General features: G+C 47.6%; 2 protein-coding genes across 2 annotated transcripts in view; one reads left to right on the top strand and one right to left on the bottom strand.

The window, feature by feature from the left end:
• Positions 1–232: 232 nt before the first annotated feature.
• NF1 (neurofibromin 1) overlaps positions 233–26,654 on the bottom strand; it is an 81,737-nt gene continuing 55,315 nt past the window's right edge. The window contains 25 exon segments of the mRNA XM_066333589.1: positions 233–3,730; positions 3,775–5,005; positions 7,758–7,974; positions 8,592–8,638; positions 8,746–8,769; positions 8,772–8,816; positions 8,819–8,886; positions 9,348–9,448; positions 9,902–10,029; positions 10,741–10,863; positions 11,712–11,869; positions 12,635–12,770; positions 13,490–13,621; positions 14,175–14,301; positions 14,631–14,771; positions 15,572–15,673; positions 16,489–16,603; positions 16,731–16,792; positions 17,170–17,384; positions 18,462–18,741; positions 18,929–19,069; positions 19,442–19,635; positions 19,909–20,111; positions 20,799–21,139; positions 21,392–21,824. Of these exon segments, the coding sequence (XP_066189686.1) occupies positions 4,863–5,005; positions 7,758–7,974; positions 8,592–8,638; positions 8,746–8,769; positions 8,772–8,816; positions 8,819–8,886; positions 9,348–9,448; positions 9,902–10,029; positions 10,741–10,863; positions 11,712–11,869; positions 12,635–12,770; positions 13,490–13,621; positions 14,175–14,301; positions 14,631–14,771; positions 15,572–15,673; positions 16,489–16,603; positions 16,731–16,792; positions 17,170–17,384; positions 18,462–18,741; positions 18,929–19,069; positions 19,442–19,635; positions 19,909–20,111; positions 20,799–21,139; positions 21,392–21,824 (3,676 nt within the window). The 3' untranslated portion in view covers positions 233–3,730; positions 3,775–4,862.
• Positions 22,740–26,053, top strand: EVI2A (ecotropic viral integration site 2A). Its single transcript, XM_066333586.1, has 2 exons — positions 22,740–22,951; positions 24,630–26,053. The coding sequence occupies exons 1-2, from the start codon at positions 22,929–22,931 to the stop codon at positions 25,402–25,404; spliced, it is 798 nt and encodes a 265-aa protein (XP_066189683.1). The 5' UTR covers positions 22,740–22,928; the 3' UTR covers positions 25,405–26,053.

Here is a 26,654-nt window from a genome sequence, read left to right on the forward strand (position 1 = left end):
CAATAAGATGTCTCAGAAGAAGTCAATGCAGTCACACTTTAATGTGTCTTTACATCCTTTACGATTCACAAAGCCAGAATATAAGTACTTATACATTTTAATGGGGAAGTAATGTATCCCCCTAGAAGAAAATAGATGTGATTAATCATTTGTCAGAGAAGTTGCCTGACAGCTGAAACCTCAAGCTTCTAGGCAAAAAAAGCTCAAATAGACAAATTATACTGAATTGTTCTTTAAGACCAAGCAGCTGTTTTATTACAATATTAAATTTACATTTTAAAAAGAAATATTCTGATTTATTATTCAGTTATGATAATCTTATTGAAGTGACATGAAATTCATGACAATGGGCTTTCTTCTCCCTCAGTCACCACAGGCAATGTCAGATCTGGGCAGGATCCCACACCCAGAGCAGCACCAGTCTGGGAAGACAAACCCCAGACACTGGATTTTAACTGGAATCTTAATTTTCCCCAGAGAAAGTGGGGGGATTTGGCTCTGGAACTGGGCTGGATCCCTTGGCTCAGCCCCAAAGAACCCACCCAACCTTGTCCCAGCAGAGAGAGGACACCAGCGTCCACCACCTTCACCCCGCAGCCCTCGGGAATGACCTTCACACAACTGGGAGCAGGTTGAATTTACATTTTACTTCAAAAAAAAAAAAAAAACGGGGGGGGGGAAGTACATACATGAGGGGAGATGGGGTGAACAATAATTATCTGAGAGCAGGTTCCACCACTGTGCCTTGCAGCAGGCTGTCCCAGCTCAGCCCGGGTCTGAGAGCACGGCCGGGATCACGGAAACCCTCGGGAGCCAGAGCTGGATGGAAGCAGTGACATCATACACAGGTGAGTGTGTCGGACACAGCTTCTGCTTTAAATGATGGAACGCACCAGCAGGAGGGAGGAGGAGTTAACAGTTACTAACACTAGAATAATCAAATTTGTATGTTATACATATACAGCAACTAACTGCTTTACAAAAAAAGCAAAATAATACAATATATTGTCACATGTATTTACAGTGTAGTAAATAACTTTTCTGTCAAATTTTACACAAAACTATTTACAGGTGAATATACTGCATAAAAAAAAAAGGTGGGACCAACACTCTGAGTGACTGTCTGTGGTTTGTTGCATAACAATAGGACGTGCTTTGTGACTTCGGAAAAAATGAACCTTAGAATGAAACAGAAAAAGCCCTAAAACCTACAACCCGGGTCAGAGCCAGCCCTGGCACACGCCGGGGGCTCGGCCCACGAGACTCAGTGAAATGTTCCCTGGCCTGGGAAACCTCATGCACGGTTAAAGCAGAAACATCGCATCATTACAGGTAGGTTATGCACTATTCAAATACTACTGAGTTATCTTTTAGTCAGGGAAAATACAACACAAACAGAATGTTAATTGTCTTTACAGTACTGAGCTGTGGTCAGTGCGGGGCAGGGAATGGCTCCGAGCCAGGGGTCACACACACTCCCCAGGAGGGCATTACGTGGTCCACGTGTTCCAATCGGATTTCTCTGAATTTTCACCTTTTCCTGTCAGAGCACAGGGCCTCTGGGGCTGCAGCTCCAGCCCTGCAGCAGAGCCTGGGGCAGCAGAGCCTGGGCAGCAGAGCCTGGGGCAGCAGAGCCTGGGGCAGCAGCCTCTGCCAGTGGCCCGTGGGTTGCCCGGAGCACAGTGGCACTGGGGACCCTGGGATGGGGCTCCTGTGTTTCAGGTCAGGGCTCACACCCACACTGTCACCAGCAACAACCTGCTGGTCACCAGAGAACAGAGCAGCAGGTGCAGGAAGATGGGGCAGCCCAGGATGGGAGCAGAGCTCCCAGGGATGGAATGGGACGGAGAGTGCTCAAACAGGGGAAGGACAAAGGAAGGAGGATGTGAGAAAGAAAAAGAGGCAAATCCCAGCAGCGGCTGCTGGAGGGAGCGGAGAGCAAAACAGTGACAGTAAGGCACTCAACAACTAATTACTGATGGGAGTTTAATCATTACACAAAGGCCATGGTTCCCTGGGAGCCAAGCACAAGCCTCCCAAGCACCAGTACTAGGAGACAACGTTCCTGTCGATCGCAGCACACACAATCCCAAATTACACCTTGGCCATCAGCAGTCCTCACAGCCCAATTCACCCGGTACCTGACAGGTGTCTGATACCTCTGCTCTGCCAGAGTCCAGGCCCTCTCACTGAACCCCTCACACAGGGAAAACTCCAACTGGCTCCTGATGCTGTTGTACACCACAAAGACTCCGACTTCAGAAGGCTGAAAAAGTGACCCCTTTATTCTCAGGAAGTGTCTCCCCTTTTATACTATTCTACACAGACCAACTCGATTGGTGACAAGAAGACAAACCTCTTCAATCACATTGGTCAGACCACAGGGACATCAAGAAGAAGCCCCTCCTAGGGAAAAACATGTAAACAGTTTTACTGTTACCAAAACATGTCTCTTGTTTAGAGAAAATTCCCTGGGAAAGCAATTTCAGCAAACCAGACATCTCAGGCACAAACCAGGGCTACAGGCTCCCTCCTTCAGGAAAGAGAAAATTCAGATTTGTTCACCTGACTTTATGAAGAGACCATTTTTTTCAGCTGGGACTGAGGGCTGGAGTAGTTCTCAAAGGGAAGGTGACTTTGATCCCTGTCCCCTGTGCTCCCACATCTCTGTGCTGCAGGGAGCACTGCAGTTCTGATGGAGGGACACTGTGACATGGGCGATGCAGAACAGTGAAGGGCTTGCCCAAAAACCATCAGGCAGGACAGCTCCTCTGGAAATACTGTTCCTGTTTACAGGAGACCTGCTCACACGAGAAACAACTGAAAACAGCACACCACCTTTATAAGAGATTGCTTCCTGTCCTCCTACACACGAATCCTCAGGTTCTACAATTCCTTGTCATCAGCAAAATGGGAAGGGCTGGAACCAGCTCGACTGGGCACAACCCAGTGCAAACTCCAGTGACACCAGGGGGTGGCTCCTCACAATCCGAGTTGGGGGATGACAATGGTTTCCTAACCTGGGGATCCCAAAGCCAAGAACTGAGCCCCTGCTCTGTCCCTGAGCCCAGCTCAGCCTCAGGGCCCTGCTCAGACCCCACTGTGTCACCAGTGACCACGGTCCTGCCTGGCGCCTGCACCACCCGAGTGAGGGCATTTGGTTAATTGCACCAGTTCATCTTTCTAGCCTGTTTATTCCATGACTGCTAATTCTACGTTTTTCCTCTTGTTTTGGCAAACTATTTGCATATGAAGTTTGTGTTCATAGTTTTTCCAGGACTGTAAACAAATTAAAGAAAATGTTATTTTATGAATCAATACAATAAAGGTATTTTATTTACATAAATGTTACATTGTTACTGTGTGGATACATGGGCATTATGTGCTATAGCAATAAATTGGAACCCTTAATTGTACCATTCTCTAATAATTTAGCTGTGGAGTTTAATTTACTGAAAGTCACTAACGATTGCACTGGAGGACTGGCTTTACCTAATGGACATGTTTTTTTCCTTTAAAGCCACTGAAGGATTGTGAATTCCTACCACAGCAGAGGCATCTGAAACTGGGAAGCAGATGTGATTCTGAGCAGGAGCTGTGTGAGCCCCCAGGGACACAGCCCCTGCCTGAACTCCAGCTTGCTCCAGCTCAGACACCCCGTGTGTGTCCGCGGGGCACCGGGAGCCAGCAGCACCTGGAGCCAGAGGAGCACCAGGAGCCAGAGCAGCACCTGGAGCCAGCACCTCCTCCCTGGGCAGCACCTGGAGCCAGCACCTCCTCCCTGGGCAGCACAGCGTCCCCAGCCCTGCCAGTGCCTCAGCCTCAGGTCTGTGTAAGCCCCGAGCCCAGCCCCGGGAGGTGGACCGTGCCACCACCAGTGTCCCTGGGACCGGACACAATGTCAGTTCATTTAAACGCATGTACCTTGAGCAGACGTGGCTCCTCCTGTCCCTGCTCGGGCAGCACAGGGGCAGCTTTGCCACCCACTCTCCCCCAGAGCCAGGAATGAACCCAGCCCATGTTCCCTCCGTTCCCCACGGGATATCCTGCCAGGGGCTCTCGCAGGCGCGCGCTGTTGGGAAGGGCAGAACTAAAGCAGGTGCTACAGTGACAGCCCCAGGGGCAGCTCCCAGGGATTCCCCCACCCCGTACAACTTCCTCAGGGCAGATAAAGTACAGCAAAAAAAACCCCAACAAAACAAACAAAAAAAGCTCTGGGAAAAAAGCCAGTTTGTCCAGTCTGGTCCATGTACAGTCCAAGTGTGTGAAGCTTGGTCTGGGGAACGAGGGACTCCTGCAGCCTCCTTTTCCTCTCCCCTTTATTGCTAATTACCTGAAATTTAACCTAATACCACCACTTCTGTTAAGCTCCTTCTACTGCAGCTATCATGAACTCCTTCTCAGTGTGGTAAAAAAAAGTACACAGCTAAAATCTTACAGGTTTGGATTAAAACCAGGGTCAGAGAAACCTCCCCGGCTCAGGAAGCCACTACTACCTCGAGGCGTGCAAACGGGGTTAAGGATCAACACTTCCCTTGGCAGGAACACCTGAGGCCAGAGCAGACAGGGCGGGGCTGGGGAATGGCTTTGGATTCGAACAAGAGGCGGCTCTGCAGCGCTGCACAACTGCAGCCTCCCGCGGGGCACACGCGTGCTTCTGAACACCGGCTGCAACCGAACACGGGGGAATGAAGGCGTTAACTCAGGCAGTGGGTCAGGAGTTGATCATCTGGCAACGCGGCTGACGGGATGGGAACTGTACAGATCAAGTGCAGCATCACAACCCGGTGGAGGGCCCTTCGCGAGGGGCCGCGCGTGTCAGTCAGGTCCAAAAATAAAAAAATAAAATTAAAAAGCGACAATCACACGATCTTTTTGATGCTGTGACGCTTGAAGCTGCCGGCGCTTCGCTGCTTCTGCACTTGGCTGGCGGAGCCGTGGCGCATCCTCCCGCTGTTGGCGTGGCCGGCGGTGGGCGAGAGCTCCACGTTCTCCTTGTCGATCCCTGCGGAGACACAAGCGCGGCGCTGAGCGGCTGCCGGCGGGATCCCCGAGGGGCGGGATCCCCGAGGGGCGGATCCCCGAGGGGCGGATCCCCGAGGGGCGGATCCCCGAGGGGCGGATCCCCGAGGGGCGGATCCCCGAGGGGCGGATCCCCGAGGGGCGGATCCCCGAGGGGCGGGATCCCCGAGGGGCGGGATCCCCGAGGGGCGGATCCCCGAGGGCCCCACCCCGCCAGGCTCCGCCCCACCGCCCGCCAGCCACCGCCGAGCGAGGCTGGAAAGAATCAAATCAAATCAAAGAATCGAATCAAATTTGTGGCAGGCACGGGCTGCAGAGCCGCTCGCTCCTGCCCTCCAGCCTGTGGGGCCGGTAGAGGGCAAAGGGAGAGTAAAACCGAGAAAACTTGGCTGTCCTGCTGAAAACAAAAGTCTGCTTAAGTGAAGGAAGGAGAAAAACGCCAAACAAACCACCAAACTGACTCTTAATGAGTAAAGAAGCAGTTTGCTAAGGAGGGTCCTGACAGGAAACAGGCACGGAGGAACTGGGGCAGGGATTCTTCACGAGAACTGTGACTGCTGAGTTCAGCCCCAGAGTGGCAGAAGAGGCTTGTGGGGCTCAGGGTGAGGATGGCACCAGACACACCTGTTCCCACGAACTTAGACCCTTCTGAAAGGCTTTGCATGTCCTCTGCAGGACAAGGTCCTGCAAAGCAAAACTGTTATGCTTTGCTAAACGTCCCATCAAACAAACCTCAAAAGTGAAGTGCCTTAGTGAAGACCCCAGGCTGACACGACAGCATCACCCAGTGCCTGGCACTGCAGCCATCAGCAGTGGCTTTGGGCACTGTCACTGCCCAGAGCTGGGCTTGGTGCACTCCTGCTCCTGAGCAATTGCTGCTGTGTGCTGACACTGCTGAGTTAACCCCCTGCAGCAGCACACGGTGTCTGTGAGTGCTCACCAACACTTCACACCCCTGGGACAGGACGGTTTATGCGAGAGGACACAACTACAGTCAGCAGCAGAAGTTAGGATGTCTGACAGCAAAGACAAAGGTTAGAACACAGTTCTGTTATTGTGAGTGACATATCCACAATTATGGGGAAGAAATTGGTGTTGGCACTAGTGAGAACAAAGAACAGCCTCCACACTCAGCACAGGGACAGTGTGAGGGCTCCAGCCAGAGGCTGCACTTTCCTCTCCTTGTGCAGGTGGCAGCACAAAACCCCCAAAACTATGCTGAGGACAGGGACAACCCACGGGCTGAGCAAAAAACCCTCTTCTGCAGCTTTCTCTCACTTCTCCACACAAAGCAGAAATGCAGAAGTGTGCAGCTCCTGATTTACTGCCCCCCGTCTGCTGCAGTTTAGTCCCAAGAACTCGTGTCTGTTTGCCCGTGTGTCCCTGCAGTCAGAGCTGAGTCCTAGTGAATCCAGAGCTCACACCAAACAGTTCATTTCAGCTTCACACGTGCAGCACAGTGATTTCCAGAGTAAGCATCCACTTGTCTGTTACCACGTTTGTTCTCAAGGCTGTGGGTGACTGTCTGCTCCACCACCAGGTATTATTGGCAGCCCCCAAGAAAATGCACCAGCTTAGCACTTGCTGAAGCCATTCCCATGTCAGAAACTGCTGCTCATGCCACAGCCTGGCCCTGACGCAGCTCAAGCAGCATTTCGTGCAAATATGATGAAAGAAGAGAGTACCTGGATGAGGCAGCTGCATGAAAACTGCAGACTTAGAGCAAGGCAGAGAAGCTTCACAGACACAGAATGAAAGAAATAAACGTAAGTGAATAATGTCCATGAGACGGGGAAAGGGAGGAAAAGGAACAGAGATGGTGACAGACAAAACATTTATAAACAATGATTCTGCCTACTTGTTTCCAGATGCAAGAAATGAAATTTTCATGTATCTGCAACTTAGTATTTGTAGCCATAATAAATTCATTTGGCTGAAAATACTTCTTTTAACTGAGTGCTGCTGAACACGTGGCCTTCACACTGGTGTTTTAAATTTCATTTCCAAGCAAACAGTGCTCAGAGTGCCAGCAGTGTGTTGTTTCAGACTCACTGTTAACCTGAACGAGTTCCCTAGCTCCCAACTCTGTTTGTGGAGACTCTTAACCAGCCTTTGACAAAAGCCATCTGTTTGCACAGCACTTGGAAGGAATACTTGACGAGCTGGATTAATTCCTTCCTCTCAGCTTGTAAAGGAAGAGGGAATGGAAAGTGGGGCAGAAGGAAGGAGGACATTTACAGAGCAAAATGCTTCTTTCCCTTGCAGAGAGCCCAATCCAGCACCATCACCTCATCCTTGGAAACAACTGCTGGAGCTGCCACTGCTGTGTTCTAAACAGGAAGATGCTGCCCAGAATGTCCTTCCACACTGACAGCAAGGTCTGTTCCCAGATCATTCCAACAGCCCAGCCTTAGTCCTCTGCACCCTGAACAAACCATCCCAGTGCCTGTGAGCCAGGGATGCCCTGCAGGGCACATGTTCCACATGTCAGTGCTGCTGTTCTGATGTCTTTAATTCTCTTCCCTTCACATGGAGTGACTTGGGAGAGTGTTTTTATTCTGGATAAAATCCAGGATCTGAACCAACAGGGTAACAGCTCAGGAACAGTTTAATATTCATTGGACTCCACAATGCACCAGTGTTTGACACATACACATCCAAAGGGCCAATGAGGCTCCTAAACCAGGAAATTCCCACATTTCCCCCACCCAGATGGTACCAGAAGAGGCACTGACCTGGGGAGTGCTGGGAAGTGGCAAGTGAGGTCATGGAGTTGGAGAGGTTGAGGTTTGCAGTGATGCTGAGCTGGCTCTGCACCGCTGGAGGATACGGGGACGTGGGGGTCAGGAGAGATTCTTCACTGGTTTCCTCATCAATTCCAGGCAAATACGTGTCAATCAAGGCATCAAGGAACTTCACTATGAGCTCAGCATAGTCTGGGATTTGGGTTTGCTGTGGGAGATGGGAGGGAAAAAAGATGGTTCTTTCCTTTGTACTTTCCTGTCAGTTTGAGCTTTGCTCCAGAGCTCACTCTCAAGTCCCATAGTTTTGCCTGGAAATTTTCAAAAGCATTTGATGTACGTGTAAAAACTGATTTGTGGCCTTGTGCAGACCAATCTTAATATACACACTGTAGGTGAGGTATCAGTGTGCTGTCAGTGTGTGGGAGCCCAGGGGCAGGAAAAGGGGCTGCAGAGCTCCTGCCCCAGCCCCACACCTGGGCCACCTCCCCTGGGATGGCTGGACACACAGGCAGTGCTCCACTGGCTCTGCTCCAACACAAAATTCAGCCTCGTGGAACCATCACTGTTATCAAATCAACCCTCTACCCTGCCAGATACATGTAATGAAGTGACCTGGAGAGCAGGAAAAGCTGCACTCACACCTGGCTGCTTGGTAACTTATCTATCACAGCACCTGCTGCAGGCCTTGGGCTGCTTTTAGCCCTGGAGGTGCCCCTGACGTTCTCTGCTCACTCACAGGAGAATGCTCCTCCTTATGAGCACCTTTGCTGCAGCACCAACGTGTCCCAGAAAGACCAAACAGCCCAGACCCCACAGAGCTCTTACCTTGGAGAAGGGGCCAGCAAACCTCCACAGCCCATTAAATCCAAAACCTGCAACAACAGATGGAACATCACCATGAAAGCCCAGCTCTCACCTGACAGGCAACAGAGTGCTCCCAGTACAGCACATTGGTTTTTAAAAAAGGAAAAATATTTACTCTGTAGATAGGACGTTTGGTATTGGGTGGAGACTCCTCATGATAGACAACACTCTGCACAATCCCATGAATGGATTCAACAAGTTTGGATCCTGGCACAGCGATAAAAGGGTATTGATCTTGGAATCCAATAAATTATGCCTGAAGAAAGGAGAAGTGGCTTAGTTTTTGGTCATTAAATAAAATAAACCTGCAGTTCCCAACTGACTTTAGCAATCAGCAGTTCAGGTGGGATTTTTGCCCCCACAGTGATTTCAGAGCACAATTCCAACTCTGTTCCATGAAGACTCCAACGATGTGCTCAGGTCAGTTTGTGAACACCTGCTCACCTTAACTTCTGACACTTCTGGGTTTCCTTTACCCATATTCACTCCAGCAAAACTACAGCAGGTGTCTAAAGAATCATCCAAAGAGCACCTGCACTAGGCTTTAAATCAGCTTTGAAACACCTGGGGCACAAATTAAACTCCACCAGCATGGACAGACAGACTGCAGCCTGGAACCTCCACACAAGCAAGTACCTTGTAGATGCTTGTCCTGGACCAGAGAGCTCTAAAGCAGAGTGAGGTACAGTTACTGTAAGCAGAACTTCAGGTACTCACACAACAGGAAAGACCTTTGGGAAGACAACGCTGGCTTCTGCTAAATACTCGTAGAGGATGCGCTGGTCGAACTCGTCCGTGGTGTATTTCACCAGCGTGGCCTGGCAGGGAAGGAGCCATTAGTGCACCGGGGTGTGACAGCCTTGCTTACAGGCTTTAACAAGTCTGACTAGCAGAAAGCAGCGTTAGAAAGGACTGATTTACGTCTCTGTTGAGAAACAACAGAACCAGTTGGCAACAACCTGTATTTTGCCAATCAACGTATCTCGTAACTGAGTCTTTCTGAACCGTACCTGGAGGGGAACTGCAGTGGTACAGCTGAAGAAAGTGCTATCACACTGCACCTCTACTACTAGTTAATGACTTTTAAACTGAATTATGCTGGGATTCCAACCATGCTCATTTCTTTTAAACTATAATGTATTAATAACCTTTTATTATACAAAATAGTTTGTCATAAACTCAGGCACGAAAAGCTCCAAGGAACATGTTTGTTTTGCTGGGAGATAAAAGGACACCAGAAAATAGCAGACAAGACACAGAAGAAAGCTTACAAGAACTGTAAGCAGCAGTGCTTGAATTTTTGGGTCAGTCAGAACTTCTTCATCCAGGAGGACGTTTGACTCGGAAACGGAAACTTTCCGCAGGTGTGGGTGCTGCTGTGGTGATATTCTCTGGGTTTCTGCCAGATAAAAAAGAGCAACTCATCCAGAGCAAAATAAACCCAAAGCAAGACAGAATCAGGTTCTGCACACCAGAGTCAGTCGTGTGCAAACCTCAGAGCTCACCGGCCTCGTCACAAAGGTCAAAGCAACGACTGTGCCGTGGTGCAGCAGCACTGGACCACTACATGGGATGTGTTATCAGATGGCAAACAAAAACCCCAATTTCCTCTTCAGTGAAATACAGGCCCAGGGGTGTAAGTACCAAATTTAGGGTCAGGCAGATCCAAGAGAAGAACCCTGGTCTTGCATTGCAATTGGGGGTGGGGGCACAGGAAGCAGATGGGGGAGAAGATGAAGAGAGGCATTCCAGGCATCAGCTCACATTCCATCTCCTGCAGGAATTTGCACCTGGGGCTTATTAACTTATAGAAGGCCAAGTGCTATTTATTTCATTGCTGAAGGCCAAATGCTATTTATTTCACTGCACTCCTATATGCAGTCCTTTAGAGCTGCCTCTGATTCTGCACCTGTAAACTGAGCAGCTCCAGTGCAGCTGCCAGAGAAATGAAGGCTGCACCCTGCAGAAGCCATTGCTTAAGAGAGGTGCTTCTCCCTTACCTTGGAGCAACCTTGGTAAATAAACACTGAATTTAGGAATAGTCCTTTGTATAGATATACAAAGTGTTTATAATTAGTATTATTCTTAAAATGTTAGTCCTGTGTCTCACCCATTTCATAATCATTTTCGGCTACTCTCCTCATTTTGGGAGGCGTTGTGATTCCAGATTCCATGTCTTGCCTTTTAGGAGCCTTTGTGTCCGATATCAAATGGTCAAAACTTTTCCTTGTACCTAAAAACAATTTATCAGGCAATTAAAAACATTAAACCTAAATCCATATTCTAACTTCTTCTGATTTTCTGTCCAAGCTACTCCCCTATCTACCACGTGTCGATAGGAATCTGGGGGCCTTGTCACCATTTTCAGGGATGGGACAGAAAATACGATCACACCATGCCGCTCTCCATCACAGCTTCCAAAGTGCTTCACAGAACACAGGAGGGAGCATGCAATTAGTCAGGGGGCATGCCATGGACTCCTGGCCCCCACACGGAATACACATGCCAGGACGTGGTTACTGAAAAGGAAGCAGGAAAGGGCTGGAATGAAGGAAGTGCCCCTCTTCTTCCACCTGTGTAATGCCAAAGGGCTTCCACAAGTTCTGCAAAGCAACTCAGCTTGTTCCTCTGATGCACGGGTTTGTTGTAAACATGATGCACTGAGAAGCCATGAGTAAGAATCAGATTGTTTACACACATCTACCGTGTCTGGGGAGCATCTCCTCCAGCCCCAACCAGAGCACTCAGTGGAGCAGCTAAATACCACCTCCTGGGTTTGCTGGAATAGGCTGGGAGCACAAAACTGGCACTAGGAATCTTCAGGATCTGGAATATCATTTTTTCTCCACTTCAACATGCATATTTTGAGCATTGCTCTCGCTGCCCCCCTTCATGACCAAAAGAACTGAGTCCTCTTTAACTGTCCAGTGCCCTGAAATTTGCATTTTGCAGAAACTGCACTTATTCCTCTCAATCAGGAATAAGCCCTTAAAGCCAGAACTAATACAAGAACAATTGTTCTCCAGTAACGCTTCCCAGGGTACTCTGTAGACAGACCAATAAATCAGTTATGTTAATAACCTAGAAGCTTTTTAGTGTTGGCTTGTGAAGGCTGCCCCATGTCCAGGCTCATGGATTTCCGGGTGCGAGGGCTGATCTGTCCCACTGTTGGGTAACTGGCAGCCAGGTGTCTGTCTGACCCCTTGGGGGATGACCAGGGCTGGTGCTCCTTTAGTGTCCTGAAAGTGCAGAGAAATTCCATTAAGAAAATCTTAAAACTGTGCTAGTTAGGCAGAGGTCTTTCAAGCAGCCAAATTATCCTTTCATAAACCCATCTTTCCTACCTGGTTGATTTCCCCAAAACACAGAATAATGAATAGTAATTACTTTGCTTGCAAAAACGTCTGAGCTAATGAAAACAAACAATCTGATGTGAATGTGCTGCTCAAGAGATAAAAAATAAAGCAATGAAAAGAACACAAGCGAATCAGCCTACTGGGCAAGATGAAATACATTTAGTCATCAGCTACTCCAATCTCAATGCTAAAAAGAGAGATCATCAGTGAAGTGCTCCCTGTGGAGGACACAGCCTCTCCATGGCACTTCCAGTTGATTTCCTGGCTGATCCCTCTGGCTGCACACAGGCTGTAAAAAGGTGTCAAGGTTTCCCAGTGGCACAGACAGGCACATGCCCTGAAGCTCTTAAAAGGACAAACAAAATGTTCTTCTAAAATATGAATGAGATTAAATCAGGTCTTGTAGAAAGATGTTAGCAAAATGTTTAACAGCCTCCAGAGCAGTTAAGCTCTGAAAATGAAATCTGTACAAACTGCACATCCAGATTTCTCTGTGACTCGTGATCCCAGTGTAAGGAGCAAATTGTCAGGAGCCACCAGAGCCAAGGAGTCAGTGCTGCCTGTGGGGCCCAGTTCTCAGCACAGCTCACTCACTAAAGGAAACAGCCCCTGCAGTGTGGTAACTGCCCTACAAGGGAGACAACCAACCTATAGCTAGTGTCACTGTGATGGATGGGGTACGTATCCATGGGAACATTCTCCATTGAAACGTCTGTCAGCAGCAGAGACTTCCTGTGCTTGAGGCTGCAGCGGCTGCGCACCTCCTCAGACACCGTCAGCAGGGCTGCAGGGCAAACAGAGGCAGGGCCAGCTTCAGAAACAAGTATAACCACAGTGCATGCCTCTGCATTTCACATACACCATGAGCAGTGTAACCACAGTGCATCCCTCTGCATTTCACATACACCAATGTACATCATGAACAATATAACCCACAGTCCATCCCTCTGCATTTCACATACACCATGAGCAGTGTAACCACAGTCCATCCCTCTGCATTTTATATACACCAATGTACATCATGAACAGTATAAACCACAATCCATCCCTCTGCATTTCTTACATACACCAATGTACATCAATGCCACTGAGCTGCAGTTACACCTTAGGAAATGTACAGATTAAAAGCAGGTCATTAAAAAAGAATTCTGTTTCCCATCCAGCTACAGTGACAAGATTCACAAGTTTGCCCTCACCTGTCACAATTTCTCTGTCCAGACCAGTGGAAACTTGACTGCTGTCAGGCATACACTGGAGTATTCACACCAAGAAACCTCCAGCCTCCCTGAAGAAGCCCCAAAGCTGCAGAGGACGTGCTGTGCTGGCAAAGCCCTCAGTCCCCAAAAAGCCTTCCTGATGTGTCCACCCTGCCCACACTGCTGACCACCAGTTACACGTTCTCTTTGTGCTGGTACAATTTTCACAACCCGAACCTGAAGGAACTCCACAATAACCCACTCCATTTCAGTCAGCCCAGCCTGGAAAGGAGGTGCAGTTCATTACCTGCCAGGTAAGCCACGCTCTGGGTGTTCACCTCGAACTTGTCACAGTTCCTGTGTTTGTTAACCAGAGCAAGGAGTGTGTGCAAAATCCTCACTGTTCTTGCTACAGTGGTAGGGGAAGGATGCCTGTACCCTAAGACACAAAAGATTGTATTTAACTTTGGAATCCATATTTATGAAGCACTAATATTTTGAAAGCATTTATAAATATTGTCCAGCACGTTCTCAGACATTCTATCTCAAGGGTAAGAGACCACAGTGCTACCAGAAATGGTACATTTAAGACTAATTCTTTGTCTCTCCCCTCAAAACTGCATAATTTCAAATGTCTGTGCATACATTATATCTGTTATGTCACAAATGAGTCTTCTAAAAACGCAGTGAGCCTGAGCACAGGGAAATATGGAGAGACATTCTTGGAGGAAGAAGTAAAAGACTGCAGCAAATGAAGCTCTGCACCCTGTGACAGTTCAGAACTTTCAGCAGCACCACTAAAGACCTCCACAGGAGATATATAAAGGAAATCTGGTGAAGTCCTTTAATCCAACAGTGTTTAATTCTGCATCTACTCTGTAATCCAAGTTACTCAAAATTCACCACCCAGTGTGGCCCCTTTATCCCTTGACTAGTTTTTATTCCCAAAGTAAGAGTGTTCATCTCAAACAAAGAGCAGTATGCACCCTTACCTTTCAGGAGATGTCCCACGAGTGCAAAGTTAAAGTTGGAGTTGAAATTGAGCCCAACAAAATGATCCATCTGCTTGCAGTGCCATTCGAGTGGTCTCCTGATCTCCATGAACACTTCTTCTGGGCTCTGACCCACAAAAACATAACACAGGAGAACCTCACTGGAAGTGACCCAGGACATCTCAAGTTTGTTGGGTTTTTTGTTTAACTGACAGAACAGCTCTTTTAGAGGCTACAGGAAAATATCAAACACTTTCTCACAGATCACACCTGGACATTTCTGTTCCAGTTTCTAACAAAGTACCGACAGCTTCTCTCCACATCTTTGTCTGTGGGTATCACCCAATTTCTAACACAAGTTCGGGTTCAGCTGCTGAGCAAGTGTTCTCAAGGACACAGGTGGGTTTTCCCCTGTCCCATCAGCTGTGAGTGCACCAGGAGCAGAGGCTGCCTCACCTTGTCGTTGAAGACACGCAGGCTGTCCAGGGTGTGCAGGTTCTGCTCCAGCAGGGCTGTCCCTGCCGAGTACAGGTTCACCTCATCCAGCTGCAGCACGGCCATGGCCACCCAGAACAGAGCCTTGTGCATAGGGGAGTCCTGCAGGGACAGAAAGAGCCCCCACTGCACTTCAGAGTCAGTTCCTGCAGGTGAAAGACAACCAGCACAGAGGGGAGGCTTCGTCCCCCCTGTGGCAGGTTTTGTCCTCAGCCACATCCCTTCCAGGGGAACAGATGCTCACCTGTTGATGCACTTCACAGGTGAACAGCAGAAAGGGAATCAATGTCAAGCCTTGTCTGCACCTCCCAAGCCTTTCCTCCTCACCTCCATCCCTTCCTTGCTCACCCAGTGCCAGACCCACCCTGCCCTGGACAGAGTTCTCTGTGTGAGCATGAACTGCAGCTCTGCACACAGAGCTGGCCAGGCATTTCCTCATCAAAATCTGAGCCACACACAGCAGGAACTGCCATCCAACCCCTCCTGGGTCCCTTGAGCAGAGCTCTTCCAGAACAAGTTTAGTCCACCACCAGGAGCTGCAGGAGGCTCTCAGGCAGGAGCCTGGCAGTGACTGAGGCTGAAGCAGCACGTGGCACACAGTCCCCAGCCCTGGCACAGCACACAGCTCAGGGCAGCACTGGGACCTTGTGCAGGGAAGGGGCACAGCCTGGGCACAGCTGCCAGGGCCCCTCTCTGGGAAGCAGAACAGAACATTCCCCAGCATCTCTGCAGCCTCTCACTGGTCCCACAATCTGCCACACTTCCCATCTGTGCTCCTTGCCTGCATCAGCCACAGCGAAGGGTCACCTTCAGAACCCCTGACACCTGTATTTCTGAGATTATATCCATAATCATAATTTACAAAATACATTCTCTGTTTGTTCAAAAAGACAGTGATTTACCTTGTTAAGGAGAGGCTGCAGCTTGGTGAGGGCTATAACTGTGGCTTCTATTAGAACTTGGCTATTATAATTATCAGGGCCTTTTAAACAGCTCTCAAGTCCCTTTTTGAAAAAAAAAAAAAAAAGGAGTAATTAAAAATACAACCATAATTACATTTTGCTTTGTAAAAAGAAGATCAAAGCTCTGCACAATAACTGTTTTTCTCAATTACTTACAAAACCTGAGCTCATTTTAAACCAACTCTCACGAACTTTTCCAAAAGGAGATTTAGACAGCAGAAATAAATGTATTGCTGCACAATGTGTACCAATGTGTACAGTCAGGCTGCAGGGGGTTGTAAGAGCTGGAGAAAAGCTCTTTTATCATTTAGACACTATTCAATTAAAGTTTGTGTCTATAAAACTCTAATGAAATGCTTAAAGGATACATATTTAGTACATTTGTGTGTGGAACACAACCTGCTTTAGAATGATGGAACATCACTGTCAAGTTCTGTGATACAAATCAGCTCTTTACTATATTTACTTACAACACATGAGGTTATTCACTTCCTTTTAAGAAAAAGGAAGCTATGAATCATGTCCATGCTGGTAAATACCTTAACAGAAAATTTCTCATTTATTCAAATATTGACTGCTGGATCCACCTGTGTCAGGAGTTTTAAACTCAATACTGAGACCTACTGATACTCTAGAAGTCACAGCAGTGATGAAACTCATTCAATTTAAATTCAGAAGTTATCAATTAAAATTCAGAAGCTTGGTCTACAGAAGTGTATTTCCAATCAGTTCTGTACAAGAACGTGCTTGAAAAAACATTTATCCTAAAATTATGCCAAGTTCTATATTTGATGGGAGTATAAAGCTAAAAATAACTCCTTTATGAGTCACAAAGGAAAAGAGACAGGCCCAATTACCTTGCTGAGAATTCGGATTATTTGTTTTATTTGTCCATGAGACACTCGTTTACTTATACAGCCAAAGACAACCAGTGCTCTTGGCTGCAGGGAGGGGTTGTACTGGAATGCAAACCTGTGAAGAAACAGAGCACACTGCATTAAACAACACAGAAAAAACAAAATATAGATAACAAAAAGATGAGAACTCTGGGAGTACAGCAGAGGCAGGGACAGCTCAGGCTCTGAAGTCTATCACTTACTTTTGAGCGAGTTCAGTCCACTGGTCCAGCCACTTGCACGTTGGAATATCCCTCATACAAGCCTGAAGAGAATTAGATTGTTTGAACAGATGTCACATGGAGAAAATGCATTTGTACAACTGGCAATGTGCAGAAGGTTGGCTCTCAGAAATCAGCTGGGAGGAGGCACATCCCCTGTGCCTGCTGCCTGTCCCCTAAGGGTCACCCCCAGTCCCCCAGGGGTCACTCTCTGTCCCCCAGAACTCACCCCCTGCCCCTCAGGGGCTACTCCCTGTCCCCCAGGGGTCACTCCCTGTCCTTCAGGGTCACCCCCAGTCCTTCAGGTGTCACCCCCTGACCCCCAGAACTCACACCCCGTCCCCCAGGGCTCACTCCCTGTCCCTCAGGTGTCACCCACTGTCCCCCAGGGGTCCCCCAGGGCTCCCCCAGGCCCACCCACCTCCATGATCTCCAGCAGGGCCTCGGTGACAGTCTCCAGGGAGGTCAGGGCGAAGGTCTCACGCTCGTAGGAGCCGGGTGAGAAGGAGCGGTCGCGGTAGCTGGAGCGGAACGCGATCACCGCCGCTGACTTCACCTTGCTGATCCCAAACAGCAAATAAAACTTGGGCAGAGAGAACTCAGTCAGGCTCAGCCTCAAGACTTGCTTGGTCTCCTCTGTTGAATAAAGGTGCACATATTAGATTGGCACCAGGGGAATTCAGATCCACATTCTCCCCCGCAGGACACCAAGAGCCAAGCAGTCGCTGTGCCCGTTCCCACAGTGTCCCTTTGCTGCTGCCAGCCAGGCCAGCAGCTCTGCCCTCCTGCCCCACTGCTGAAACCAGCCACAAGGAGTGGATCCTAGAGACTGCTGCACAGGAACTTGCTTAAAGACGTGGCTCTGTGTGCTCTCCTCACAGCGATTCATTAAATGGAAACCCAGAGTGCTCCTGCTCTGAAATACCGACACAAGTGGAAGTTCAAACTGCAGCAGACTCTGCTTTTGGTTCTGGCACTCGCATGAAGAAAGACACTTAAAGCAGAAGATGATGGCCCTGCTCTGGCACTGAGTATCTTTACAGTTCTGACCTTTCACTTGATTTCAGTACACTTCAAACCCACTGTGTGAGCAGGAGGCTCAGACACCTCTGCATGTGTGTGTGCACCCACTGCCCCTGCTGATATGTACAGACAGAAAATGAGATTTCAGACACTTATAAAAAGACAAGACTACATAATTTTCCATTTTTTTTCTTCTGCACAAAATTCAATCTGGTTTTACATTGTGCTTCTGGGCTAAGAAGTGCCAAATTGCTAATACCAATTATTTTAGGACTGCTAAAATACAAAAGTAGATAAAATACCTGTTTTAACACTTTAACTTCCCAATTTCCTTATGTAATTGGTGTTTTTGTTACCACATTATGCAACCTTTCACAAGATGCATATGGGCCAGTTTCAGCACAGATGTATTTTCTCCTCTGCCTTACCAGAAAATCACTGGTACCTTCTTCTCTTTTTCTAAAAGCCATTATACAAACAATTTACATTATGCACCTGCTCTAAGTAAGATATTTTTTTAATTCCATACTCATTTCTTGTTGATCATATCCTCATTCTTATTTGTATTCACGCTCAACTACAACCCACTATTTTCAAACTCTCAGAACAGTTTGCAGAGAACGACAACTCAAATATTTGTTAAACAAATTAAGGAGCAATCAGCTTCATTGAAAATCCAAAAAAGCTCACCACTGAAGTGAAGCTGTGAACAAGTGCAAAGGGAGTGAATGATGTTGATGACGAGCCCATGAGTGGAAGCTCTGAGGGAAAGGGGCCCCGTGGCCACCAGCAGAGTCACCACGTGGAAGAGGTAGGGGAGATGTGCTGCCACGTCCAGGGAGTTGTTGAAGGAGAGCATGAGCATGTACCGAGCCAGAATGGCAATGTCATCCCACATCAGGTGCTGCTCCAGCGTGGGCGTGGGGGACAGACAGGTCTTGTCAATGATCTTACACATCCTCCCGATCACCTGAAAACAGAGCAACCACTTTGTTCTACTCAAACACTGAACACTGGAATTACTCTATTGCTTGGAACCTGTTTTATCACGGGTTTTGCATTGTTGCCTGTCCTGAGTCACCAGGAAGCATCTCAGTGCCACAGTAGTAAGTTGAAATTATTCTATAAAAGGAAATGAAGGCAAAGAGGGAACTCACTTTGCTTGACACCAGTTTGACGTTGCCAGAAGCCAGTGCTACAGCTGTGTCTGCCATCACCTCAGCTTTGATGGAGCCCAAGCCCCCCGTGGCACTGGTTTTGATGAAACTGTCCAGCACTACGTCCAGGAGATCTGTTATCTGACACAAAGAAAGAATCCTTTCTTACCAGTCAGATTAACTTTACTTTTCCACAGTGAACCACCCTTTAAACAGCAATGCTTTATTTCTTTAGCTGAAGATGCACAATTACCACAAACTGAAGCATCCATTTTAGTGATTCCTTACCCTACTGGCAAAAAGCCCCATGTAAACTTTAGAAGCATAAAGCTGAATTCCATTAGGCTTTACTGCCAGTGATTCAGAACTAGAAAGGATAATTTAGCACTATTTTTATTTTATTTTCCACTTTAAGACATAACTCTTTATCAAACGCTGACCCCAGCAAGAACACACTTTAATTTGAAGTGCCAGAAAACACACATTTGTTTCCAAACGGTGCAGAACTCGTACCTGCCCCAGACTGCCCCAGATCTTGGCCTGGATGGAGGGGTACATCTGTTTCTCGTTGATGGTCATGGTGATGAGCTTGTCCAGGATGGCCGTGACGCGCTGGCGCTTGGCGTCGTCGTTGTGCTTGCAGAAGCGCACCAGGTTGGACAGCCAGGGGGTCATGTACTCCAGGCACAGGTGCTTCAGCTCAATGCCTGCAGCAACAGCCACTGGTCACACACAGCCAGCATTCCTCAGGGAGAACTCCTCCTCAGCCCTTTCCCCCTCAGTTTTAGTGCCTGTGATAATTACTGTCCCAGCTGGGCAAAGGACAATGGGCGAACAGAGCAGCTCCAAAAAGGCACAGCACATGGAGACAGCAACAGAGCCAATGAGGAAGCTCAGGTGACTAAGCTAGCTCTAAAATCTTTTTGGAGATTAGAATCTTTTCAAATTAGTCATGGTTGGCACTAACAAGAGTTACTTACTGGATTTGCTAAATCCTGAAATGCACTCCTCCAAGAACTCCAAGGTGAGGTGTGGCTCGTTTGCTGCAAGAGTCTTACTGATAGATACAATAAATAGTGTGTTGTTGGCAGGAATACACAGACCTGAAGTTTCCAGTAACTGGCCCTCGATTTTTAAATTAAAGGTACAGGTTAAGGCACATAGAAGATTATAGGCAGCAGACCTGTAACAAAGCAAACAATGTGATTTGTAAGAGCTTTCTTGTACTTTTGAACATATACACATTATACACTGCAGTACTGACATTGCAAAAATCAATTCAATGCTGCTGTGGTAGAAATTACACCTAAATCGTGAACTTTTTCCCTGGACTGGTTACAATTCAGAGGAAAAAAGAATTTCCTTGGAGAAATAGAAGAAATTATTCCTCCACTTGCTCTGAACAATTTCTGGTAAGGCTACAGAGTATGTCTGAAGGGCTTTGTACTGGACTTGTCAGAACAGTTTGGAGTTCTGGTAATTCTAAATTCCTCCAGGTGTACCTGAGCTGCTGGGAGAAAGCCTGCCCAGAGCCCAGGGGTGGCCCTGGTCAGCAGCCAGCCTGGGGGAGCCTGTTCTGACACAAATCACAAGCTGCTCTAAGGGCTACAGCTCCCACGTTCTAAACAAGGAGCTCAGCACCATGGAAATCATATGTACCCAACAAACACAGAGTGCAAAGCAGAACCACTTCTTCTTGTAAAGAGAAATTAAGCTTCCTTCACGCCTCCACTTCCTCTGACAGTGTGTGCCCTTCTTCACTGACAGAAACTCAACCCTGATTTACTAAAAGTGGCATTTTACGGAGCAGAGGTGCCAGAAGGCTGTTTTGGTGCAGAGAGGGTTTCTGTGAGTGGGCAGGGGGGAGTACCTCAGGCTGGGGTCAGAGCTGCCCAGGTTGAGCAGGGCGATGTTGAGCAGGGTCCCAGGCACGTCCTTGGGCCGGATCTTGGTGTGCTGGGGGATGGAGTCGGGCTGGGACAGCTCCCAGCGCGTGCGGATGTGGATGATGGACCTGACGATGGCCTCGCACTCCTGGTGCATGAAGGTGAGCGGGGTGCCCTGGTTGGCAATGGTCAGGGTGAACTGGTTCTCGTCCACCAGGCAGATCTCCTCGATCTCGGAGGCGTAGTAGATGTCGTTGAGGAACACGGGCTGGCCCAGCACCCGCGTGCGCTCCGCCGACGTCACCTGCACCGCCGTGGAGCCCACCTTGGGCACAGGAGAGAAAACTGCCTCAGCACCTCCCGGCAGCCACACACACAGAAAAGCCTCCCAGAAAAGCCTCACGCTTCTGCTTTCAGGAATGATACATGTAGGAAGTTTTGTACTTCCTAACGGGGCATACTAAAGAGATGTGACTTCTCCTCGAGACAAGGGAGGAGAGTTAAGAGACAGGAAAATCATATTCCAATCCTTATACAAATATAACAGACCACTAGGAACAGCATTAAAAGCACTTACTTTAATAGAAACTTTGGTGTCTTTATGAGCCAGTTTGAGAGCATTGTGAAACACTTTCAAGTCCTCCTCCAAAGCCAAGGTAGCTGCTGGGAGTTTCTGCTGGTCGTGTTCGATGTGCTCTGCCAGCTTCCCTGGAGAGTCTATGAAAACAAGCCTTTTGCTCCCTTTCAAACCTGTCAAGAGCCTTTCATGGTATTTGGTGTATTCTCTGACCCAAGAGTTACAGTTATAAATAAAAACTGCTGCGACATTTTCATAAGCAAAGCCTGGAAAAACTACAAACCATTTAGAAAGAAAGTCTGTTTTAAAGCGATTACTGGGGCCAGCGTGGGTGAGGTCCACCACGATTTCATATGGCTTTGCATAGTATGGCTTCAGGGTCAGCAGCACGTGGTAGATCAGCAAATCCCCGTTGATCTGACCAGTCTTGAACCTGTAAGACAGGACAGAGGTGGCTGGGTGATGTGTGAGGCCCCAGCACAAAGCCCTGGGTGCCCAGGCACACCAAGAGCACACCAAGAGCTCCCCAGTTCTGTCCAGCAGCAGCTGGCCCTTGTCACAGCAGGGACACCTCCACTCTGGCCCAGGCTCTGCTCACACTCCAGCCACTACAGTGCCCAGCATGAGGGAGCCTGGACTGAGCTCAGATTCATCCTGGAGTGCCCACAACCTCTAAGTGCCTCTAACTGTGTAACAGCCTTAGAGATTCAAATTATATCTATATTGGTATGTGGAAAAAGATTAATCTCAGGATTCTTAAGAATAATCAAACATCCACACCCCAACTTTTTCAGAGAGTCCAGAGCTACTCCAGTTACTCCATCCAGCAGCACTCCAATACCTGGGGGTGTTTCTAAGAATGCCCAGTCCGCTGAGGATTTGCCTACAGAAACAGCTCTTTTCAAAAACAGTCACATAATTGAGAATATTTTTTCTCACTTAAAGATTCTCTGAATGTTGAGACTGGGCTTAAACCACATCTCCAGGGCTCACGCAGCAGACTGAATTCTAGCAGGGAGAATTAATTACAAATAAATTCATCAGCAGCTTCTGAAAATTTAAGGTATTTTTAAATACTGTCACTGTTCTGAGCTGTCATTAACTCAGCTCTTCCAAGGCAAACAACAGGCTACAGAAGAGCTGATAAATGCTCTAAGCACAGGTGTAGCTTTAGGGGTTTTGTGACAGTTCTCTGGACAGCACCTGAGTGCAGGACAGCCCAGGAGACACAACACAGAACATTTATCTGCACAAGAGGTTTTTTCCCCATGACCTCCTGTGGTTCTGAGAGCTAAGTCGGGCGGGTTGGTGTTTTTCCCCCAAGGTGTCATGGTATAGCTGTTACCCAAAGGAAGTGTGTCATCACTGTGGTTTTAGTTCCTCACTTAGAGGCACATGCCATTGCAGCTACGAGTCTGCCTAAAAAACACCAGCACTGCCAAATCTCCCTGTGTACACTGATGCCTGTTTGCATCCTGGGAGCAAATATATGCACAAAGGAACCTTGTTATCAAAGGACTAAACATCTGAAACATCCATGATTGACTACATCTTGGCAAGGTGAGTACACATTTTCCTTCTCCTGTTTTAAGTTGTACTTCAAAGTTTCTTACATTTTGTAAAAAGTGATAGGCAAAAGTATTTTTACAGAAGTTTGAGTAATTAAAAAGTGGTAACAAACTGTAGAAATGGTATCTCCAACTGAACCAGGGAAGCTGATAAACTGTATTTTTCATCATGTTAAAGGTTATTCATGCTCAGACTCCAAGGAATTAACAGTGACAGCCACTACTTGGCTCTGTTGTCCCTGCACTGCAGATCTCGCTGGGTACTGAGACCCAGTCAATAGCCAGACACAAAGGGTTGAACTAAAAAGAAAACCATCTCTTTAAAGATGAGATCCTTTGCCCTGGTGGTTTCAAGAGCAGCCCTTCACACCACGAGCCCAGTGATTTTAAGAGAAGCACATCTGGTGTGGAAGGCCACAGGGAACACTGGGCTCAGTGTGCCCGGGGCAGAGCAGGGACAGCAGCTCTGCAGTGGAGCTGTGCTGGCTCTGCCTGCTCTGCTCAAAACAACTGAGATCTTACAACCCCTCAAGCTTTGCTGGCTTTGCTTTTCCTTTCCTTTTCACAGTGTGCTACAAGGAATCATCCAGGTGACTTCTACCACATACAAACAAAACCCTACCTGAGCTGCAGTCTATGACTAAGATGGTTTCTAGTTCAAACTGTACAAACAGGATTAAGCTCAGGATGGAGAATAATTTTATGTTATGGGTGAACTGCAAAATTAAAGACACAGATCTTTTGTTGCTTCCTCACTGTGTAAGGAGAGACCCCCTAACAACAGGCAGGCACATCTCTGCCTTCCCTTCACCTGGTCACACGCCAGGAACATGACTTCTCTCGTTTTTTGTATTTCCACACACACAAATTTGAGGTTGTTATCTTCAAATCAGACCAACCCCATTCTCACATTCCTACCCTCCAGAAAAATTCAGCAGGTACAGATTTGAATGCCACACAAACATGAAACAGAACATATGAAATGAATGGTTACTCTCATTTGCATAATTATCAGTGGTGTTTTAAAGAAAATGTCACAATCTGTAGAATGTTCGGGAGAAAAATACCAGAAGTACATTTGTGATAAAGAGTTTTCTGTACAAAAATGCAGAAAAACACGAGAATAAAGGTTTTCCAGGGCATTTTAAAGCACTCCAGACAGCTGTGCTGGGAACTACACACAATTCACACTGAGTTATTGCTGTCACTTACAGGAACATTTTGGGTTTGAGTTTTTCCCTTGCCCATCTGTTGTTCCCTGCAGGGTTCCCCTGCCCACCCCAGGGGAATTCAGGAGGTGAGAAGCAGGCAGTGACCTGTAACCTCCACAGGGTATTTGTGTAAAAGCAGAAGTGATGACTGGGTGGGCAGCTTCAGAGAGAAGGAACTCCCAGAGTCTGCCCTGACATCACCAAGTCCTCAGTAGGAAACACTTTCCTTTTTCTCTTTGCTCCATGTTCTTTTTTGATGTTTGTATGTTTTCTATAAACCTCAAACTGTCAGCAGTTCGAGCCAATCTATTCTTTCACAATCTGGCCACTTGAACTCCTCCTCCTACCTCCCCCCAAAAGGAGGCCATGTATTTTTCACCAAGAAGCCTGAGAAGTCCAACCCGAACCTCTAATAAACCAGCATCTGCTAAACCAGCACCATATTTTGTATTTTTGCAGGGGACTCAACAGGAGGATGAAGACAAAGAGATGCAGAAACCCACACCTGACCTTCCCTGTCATGATCATCTTCTCCCTGTGGCTGCACACGAGTGCAAATCACACAGGTTACCCTCACCACAGAGAAGAAACCTGGAGTCCCCTCAGCCATCACCTCAGCGGGAGCCAGAACAGGACAGAAGCAAGCACAGATTCTCCTCCGAGCCTCAGTTTCAGCAGCCAAACGACTACTTTTGAAATGCCAAGTGCCCTGCCATCCTTCTCCTCCACAAGGGCCCAAAATTCCACTTCTCCTGCCCCAAGTGCAGTTTCCACCACGGGAGGATTGGGGAAAAGCAGCAAACCCAAGAGCCCAACGACCAAAGAAACCTGTGAAGACAATAAGTCTCTCATAGTGACTTGCTTCATTGTCATAGCAGTCCTTGTGCTCCTCTGCACCTCGCTGTTCCTGTCCACTGTGGTAGTAGCCAACAAAATCTCCTACCTCAAAAGAGCCCAGCAGGGCAAACGCCGGCCCAGGAGCAATGGAGATCTCCTGGCCACCAACAGCTTATGGCCCACGGCTGCAGGAACCTGGCACAGGATGCCCAAGGAGACAAGTGGGACCGAGCTGATAATGCAGGAGCTGGCATCAGGGAGGGACGCTGTGGCCCCAAGGAAATCTGAGGATGGAACTGCTGAGAGACTCACCAAAGCAGCAGAAAATGAACAAGAAAGCAAAGAACCACCCCAGACACACAAACCCGTTTTAACCAATTTTGTAGTTGAGATTTAATTTGCAGTCAGGTAAAAATTCATCTTTTGCCTTTGTTGCACCATTAATGTTAGGCAAAAACTGGGATTTCAAGTAACAACAAGAATTCCCTGCCAGGAAAGCTAAATCCAGATTTTAGAGTTTTTCCATTTATGCCAGTGGGAATGCTGCAGCCACGTGTGGATCCAGAAGGCAGTAAGACTGTGTTAAATTGCTTTCTGTAAGCAGTGTCAAGACTGGTTTTACTCCTTTGACCAGAAATCAGGGTGACAGGAGCTGAACAGGATAAAACAAAAGGAGAAAATCTGCCCATGCTCAAAAACCACAGAGGAACAAGGAACAGACTGATCAACACCCTGAGCACTGAGATGCTGCACAGGCATAACCAAACTGCTTTTTAAAGAAAACCATACATTAGTCACAACTCTGATTCAACCACTATAACAGGATCTAGTCCCTCTCAAAATGCCCTTTCAGATTTTCCATCAAGAATTTCTTAAACCAGCTTAATTACTTTCGAAGCAGACTGATTTGAACCATATTTATTGTGCTTTGACATTGTCTATGAATACATGAAGTTTGTAGTATTTGCTAGAATAAGAGCATTTGTTCAATAAGAGCATTTGTAGTATTTGTTATCTTCAATAAACTTGCAATATCAGTTTTTAAATGACTTATTTTTTAAGTGACCCTATTTTTTAAGTCAAAATTTAGAAAAAAATATGACAAGGCATTTTGGAATGTTTTATTTCTGTAACATTGGCTGAGGTCAGTAAAGGTCCCCGATGACTCCCTGTGATTTCCTGCATCATGGAAACACATTCCACTTTCTCCTGCCATTAAACAGAACATGCCAGGAACTTCTTCAAACCACAGCAACTTTTAGTTTCTTTATTCTCAGAGACCTGACCTTCCTGTAATTCCAGAGAGGTGCCTGTGGCTGCTCTCCCTGCAGCAGAGCTCTGCTCTTTTAAGGGAACGTGAGCAGCTCTCCACAGGCTGCTCCTTGGGCAGAAGCAGCTCTGTTGCACTGCGGTTACAAGTGCTGAGACTGCACAGTGCCAAAGCTCCAAACATCCTGTGCAGCTGGAACCAACAGCTGTGACACATAAGATGGTTGTAGGAGTCTGAGAGGTCTGGGATGACTGAATCCCCCACCCCAGCTCCACTAGAGAATCATCCACTGATTTGGCTGATAGGCAGATCCAGCAGCAGAGGCAGGACCACAGCAGCCAGGAGAGACAGAGCTCAAAAAATGCAACTGCCAGGCT

This window comes from Sylvia atricapilla, chromosome 20 (assembly GCF_009819655.1).
Source record: "Sylvia atricapilla isolate bSylAtr1 chromosome 20, bSylAtr1.pri, whole genome shotgun sequence".
In the NCBI taxonomy this organism is placed as follows: Eukaryota; Metazoa; Chordata; class Aves; order Passeriformes; family Sylviidae; genus Sylvia; species Sylvia atricapilla.